Source organism: Macaca mulatta, chromosome 17 (genome assembly GCF_049350105.2).
Source record: "Macaca mulatta isolate MMU2019108-1 chromosome 17, T2T-MMU8v2.0, whole genome shotgun sequence".
Taxonomy (NCBI): domain Eukaryota; kingdom Metazoa; phylum Chordata; class Mammalia; order Primates; family Cercopithecidae; genus Macaca; species Macaca mulatta.
In genome coordinates this window covers 67,820,295-67,826,294 of record NC_133422.1, presented here as the reverse complement: position 1 = coordinate 67,826,294, position 6,000 = coordinate 67,820,295, and the positions used below count along the sequence as shown (strand labels likewise).

At 37.5% G+C, this 6,000-nt stretch overlaps 1 protein-coding gene across 3 annotated transcripts in view; it reads right to left on the bottom strand.

Annotated features, from left to right (window-relative positions):
• Nucleotides 1-5,189: 5,189 nt before the first annotated feature.
• The window catches only part of PIBF1 (progesterone immunomodulatory binding factor 1), a 278,245-nt gene continuing 277,434 nt past the window's right edge, over nt 5,190-6,000 (bottom strand). For all 3 annotated transcript variants that reach the window (XM_077974341.1, XM_077974345.1, XM_077974342.1), the window contains one exon: nt 5,190-5,506. In XM_077974341.1, the coding sequence (XP_077830467.1) occupies nt 5,423-5,506 (84 nt within the window). In that variant the 3' untranslated portion in view covers nt 5,190-5,422. The remainder of the gene's footprint in view (nt 5,507-6,000) is intronic.

Here is a 6,000-nt window from a genome sequence, read left to right as displayed (position 1 = left end):
ACTGACACTTGACGCCCGCCTCTATTTCACCCAACTCCGGGGGGGCGGGGCCCGCTCGCCTGATTGGCAGCGCCGCCGCGAATCCCGAGGCCTCAAGGCCGGCCGGGCCTGAGCGGCCAGCCTATGAGCAGGGAGAGAGGCAGCCAGGGCCCCGCCTCCGCCGGCCCGACCGCACCCCTCTCGGGCCACGAGCTTCGCGCGCAGGGCGGCCGCGCAGTTTGTACACAACTTCTCTGACAGATTGGGCTGGCGGAGCTGGGGGCGGAGGGAAGTAGCGGAGCGGGTGGAATCTGGGAAGAGGGGGAATTAGGGTGGAGACGCGGAGGGAGAGCTCTTCGCACTGTTCTCTGCCAGGATTAGGAAGAAAAAGAGTATTGCACGTCTTAGGTGTTGTGCAAGGACCTGAAACTCAAAAGCTGAAACCCAGAAGGCAGCTAGGTGGGGGCGCTGAGGCTTTTAGAGATTTGTCTAATGAGTGTGTACTTTTAAATATCCGAAATATACTTCTCTTTAGCAGAAAACTAGGGGCGGTGTGATAAACAAATTTAAAACAGCTCTTGTCTCATGTATCTTTAGCAGTGACTGTATCCATTTAACAAGGCAAATTCAGAATGCCTGAATAAAAGATTTGATGGGAAGCGTTATTTTCAAATCCTCGCATAAAAGCCTGAGTTTTTCCCACTCCTTCAGGATTTTAATTGCTAGACGTTTTCCCACACATTTGTACCTCCTATCCGTGTGTGGGGAGGAGGGCTTGGGCCACATGAATTTTGAAGTTTCTAATATTTAAGCCATGTTGATTCTAGCCGAAGCATGGAATCTAATTTAAGCACGACTGGCTCAAATGTGTACTTAAATAGACATTACATCTTTGACTTATTTTTGCTAGCACTGTATGTTAAAAAAATGGACTTTAATATTTACAAAACAGAAACCTAGCACATTTACCTCACATTGTGGCACCTTTTCCTACGAAGAGATAACCAGAAAGCCACAAACATAGACACATAGACACTGAAAACTGGGAATCCAAATTTGTTGGAAGGTAATAGCCAAATATATTACCGTCCATTTACTATGTTGTTATAATGGGAGGGTGAATTTTTGCCAGGAATCACCTAAGGAAACCACTTCCCTTAATCCTTAATGTTCTTGTACATGATTTTATCTGGCTTATTGGGAGGACGGAACAATAAACTGCAATAAAAATGCTTGTGATATTACTACAAATGTACATATGTTGACAGCACAGTATACCATTAGACAGTTTTACATATACGACAGCCTACTCATCGCTTCAGAGTAAAACAGCTTTAAAAAAAAAAGTATTTGAAAAAAACGTTCACTTCAAAGAGCATATCTATCAAAGGTATGGATCTCATTTTCAATGGGTAGAAAATTAATAAGCACATAAAGAAATGTATTTATTATTAGAACATATAAAATTATGCTGTAAACTAGGTTTTTCTCCTTTTCCTTCTCTTCCTGTTGATACATGATTCATTTCTACTAACTGTGACCACTGCCTTCAGAGAATGACTGATGACTACTTTCATGTTACCAAAGTATTATTTAATAAGTGCTTTTGCAAGTTTTTCTCTAACCAAACAGCCCCATGCTGTCCACCTTCATCTTTAAAAAGCTGTCTTGCTTTTCTCTAATATCAAACCGATCATGTAATTAATTAGCTTAGAAACAGATTATAGAATTAGGATGGGATTTAATGTAACTCTTTTAAAAAATTGAGCTCTGAAAGATTGTTAGTTACTTAATTCTGATAACATCAAACCTAAATGTGATGTAGATAATTCTTAATAGAACTTTTGTGCTCTTGTAACTTTAAGCTAAATCTAACTTAGATTTAATACATTTGGTAGCTGTATCTTAATGTGCTTTTAAACCTATCTAGACCTTTCCTTTTGTCTTTCTTTTTACGAGAGCTTCAGTGGCCTGGTATTTCAATCTAAGTTTTCACTGCAATAAAATCCCTGTATTTTACTGGAAATGCTTCCATAATTTCACACCACTTTTTAACATGCTTTCATTTACAAAAGCTTTTTCATTGCAAAAAAAGAAAAAAACACACACAACTAATATTGTTTTTAATATTTTTAGTCTTGTTGTTTCATATTTCCACTTTTCATAATGAATATAGATATGAAGCTAGCGTTGGGGTTCTTATAGTAACTGAATATATTCCTTTTTGCTCCAATACAGTAGCACCTTTTAAAATTTCATTTCAGGCATAAAGATTCATGAAATAGGGCTGCCACTTTTAAGTAATAGTTTCTCTGAAATGCCCTGCTCTGCAATCTCACAGAAAATAACTAGCTTAGCACTGTACAATAGTACGGAAATTGGAAAGTAATCCTTTTCGGAGACATTTGCCATGTGATTCTGAGCATATAAAGAACATGTTCAACCAAGCTTCCCTGCTGTTACTTTTAACATAAATGCTACAGCTGCAAACCTGTTTCATCGACTTAGTAAAAAGGGTTAAAACTTGATAAATATTTTTCAAATGTTCCAGGTTCTACATTGGCATGAAGCCAGACAGAGTGAATGGACAGATCCTCAATTACTTTGAACTTTCTAGTTCTTTGCATTCCTTCCCGCTTAGTAGTGCTGTACCATTAGGGAAGATGGGAGAAAACAAAAAACAAATGTCAGGTTTCAGAAATCAATTAGTGGCCTGGCAGTGGTGTGTTAAGTGAACTGTGCCAAAACAGGGGATTCTGAGGGAATGAAATAAAAATGTTGAGTGCTCAAGTTAGGTAGGAGGGTAAGCATAGAAGCAGTGTGCATGCTTAAGTCCTTAGTCACTGGGCAACACAGATTTAGTCTTAGAATAAACCATAAGTGTCACTATCTTTACGGGAATAAATACGGATGAATATGCGGGGGCTGAACAGGCATTCAGTGATGGGGGAGGGGGTTTGAAGGAGGCAGTGGAAAAAAATAGATAAATAGCTTCTGAATGATGAGATGAGGGAAATATGAAGCTATCACTAGGGCAATGTTCACACAACGACACGGCAAAAGGAATATCTAAATTCAGTTGTTTGGCAAATCTAAATTCAGTTGTTTGGCAAACAACTGAAATGTCAGAGAGAGCTCGAAATTAAGAGGTATAGAGTATCACAGCCAACAAAACTGTATTCACTTCGAGTAGAAAAATATTCATAGAATATTTATTTCTGCTAAATCAGTATCAAATTGCCAAGTGATCTTGGGCCACAGGAAAAAGAACAAGAATAAACATGAAAAATAAAGTTTTATACGGGAGCACACTCTTCTCTAGGGTAAGATTATTTAATTAAAGTGACTGGTAGTCATTGATTGTCCACCCCTGTTAGAATCTGTATCAGTGAAAACTTAAAACTATTGTAATTATTGTCCTCTCAAACATTTCACATCTGTAGTCTTTGTATTTTTTCATTAACGGCAACCACTTAAAGCCACATATCAGAAAAAAAGTCATTAAGGAAATAGCCTGATAAATAGAAGCTTCAACTGAGATTAGTTGGAATTTAAAGCATTTAAAGCAAAAGATTACGAGACGAGAAAGAAGATGCTCTGTTCATTGTTTTTGTGATGAAAAAATATGCAATTTAAATAAGACTAAATACATCTATTTATATTAATTAAAATTATGTCTTAAGACAACAACTTAATATTTTATTTTTGTAATGTCTCTTGCCTCCAGTTCTCAAGAAATTACATTTTATATTTCAGTTTGGATTTTTAAACATGTTCTTCTTAAAATATTTCATAAAACTCCCTTTATGCGCTTAATCCTAAGGATACTATAATTTATCTAGCCTAATTTTAAAACTCTACTAATATCCAAAAAACAGGAGAGTTTTACCTTTTGGAGAGACTGGGATTGCTTTTTCCACCTTGTTAGTATAATAAGTAGACAAAAGTGACATAAATATAAACGCCTGGAACCAAGTTATAGGCCAAGCATATTGTAGCTTAAACTGTACAGTATTTAAATTTTGACTCGAAACATGATAGGCAAGGTTAAGAGAAAGGTCTGAGCTAAAGTGGTTACACCAAACAATCTTTTAGAACATTAGGGAGGTCTCATCATCAGCATCACAATGGGTAGTGTTTTGAGCCAATTGCTGTTCATGTGATGACAAAAGCTGTAATGGTACCAGGCTGTGGGGAACACCCTGTGAATGCTCAAATGAACTGTGTGTGCATGGGTCACACGGAAATACTCTTTTAGATGTTGATTTATAGATGAAGTGTGTAAAAGTTGTGCCTAAGAGCAATGCGAGTTCTTCTTGAGTAAACTTTACAACTTTGGGGAAGGGCAATTTGACAATAAGTATGAAAAAGGCTAAAATGTAAATAACTTTGAAAATGATAGATAATTTCTCTTTTAGGAAAGGTGTATGTGTGTGTGTGTATATATCTGTATTGTGTATATATATATACATGCCTGGCCCACCATACACACGTACAGGTATATATATACACACACATATATCTTTATATATAAAATTGGGCCAGCCACCATGCCTGGCCCAAAATTATATATAAAGATATATGTGTGTGTATATATATACCTGTATGTGTGTGTGTATATATATATTTTATATATATATATATAAATTTTATATATAAAATTGGGCCAGGCATGGTGGCTCACACCTATAATCCCAGCCCTTTGGGAGGCTAAGGTGGGAGGATTGCTTGAGGCCAGGAGCTGGAGACCAGCTTGAGCAACATAGTGAGACCCCTATCTCTACAAAAATGTTTAAAATGAATTAGGCATGGTGATGTATGCAGGTAGTCCCAGCTACTTGGAAGGCTGAGGTAGGAGGATTACTTGAGCCCAGGAGTTCAAGGTTACTGTGAGCTATGATCACACCACTGCACTCCAGCCTGGGTGACAGAGCAAGACCCTGTCTCAAATAATAATAATTAATTTAAATAAAAATAAAATTGGAAATAACCTAGGTTAGGTGTCCAACAACAGGGGAGTAGTTAAGCAATATATCCATACCATGGCTACTGTTATGCTACCAAAAAGTTGAGTAGTTGGAAAAAAAGGGGGAAAATTCATATTAAGGAATATTTAGTGACACAGGAAAACATTCATGCTATGTGTAGTGAAAGAAGGGAGTTTTATCAATATGTACCCACAAAGATGAAAAGAAAATACCAAACATGGATGTATTTTGGTGGCCTTCATTGGATGGTTAAATTATAGGTCACTGCTGGGCACGGTGGCTCACGCCTGTAATCCCAAAGGGAGGCCAACGTGGGTGGATCACCTGAGGTCAAGAGTTCAAGACCAGCCTGGCCAACATGGGGAAACCCCATCCCTACTGAAAATACAAAAATTAGCCGGGCATGGTGATGTGTGCCTGTAATCCCAGCTACTCAGGAGACTGAGACAGGAGAATCACTTGAACCCGGAAGGCAGAGGTTGCAGTGAGCCGAGATTGCGCCACTGTACTCCATCCTGGGCGACAGAGCAAGACTCCATCTAAAACAAAAAAATAAATAAATTATGGGTCGTTATTCTCTTCTGGATACTTTTCAGTATTTTCTAGATTTTCTACAATTGCTATGTATTCCATTTGTAATCAGAATAAATATTTTAAATGAAAACATAAATATTACTTTCCTACATTTAAGGGTTAATTGGAACTGTAGTAGGTGATTATCAAATGATTTTCCATTTGAAGCCAGTAAAGTGTAGCTACAACTTGCCAATACTCTGTACTGGGAAAACATGTAAGCTTTCTTAACCAAGCTGCTAGATTTTCAGGAATTTCACTGCAGAATGAAGAAGCTGAAGAGAGATTACAAAGGGGAGTCTGAAGTTCAAAAGGGATAATATAGGGAATGTCTGAAATGTAAATATGCTTTAATTCATTTCCTAAGTGATCAGCAAGACTTCCTCTACAATTATTTTTACTCTGTTATTTTGGGTTCTCATTTTACTTTGTTGCTCTGTTTTCTCATATTAAATAAAAT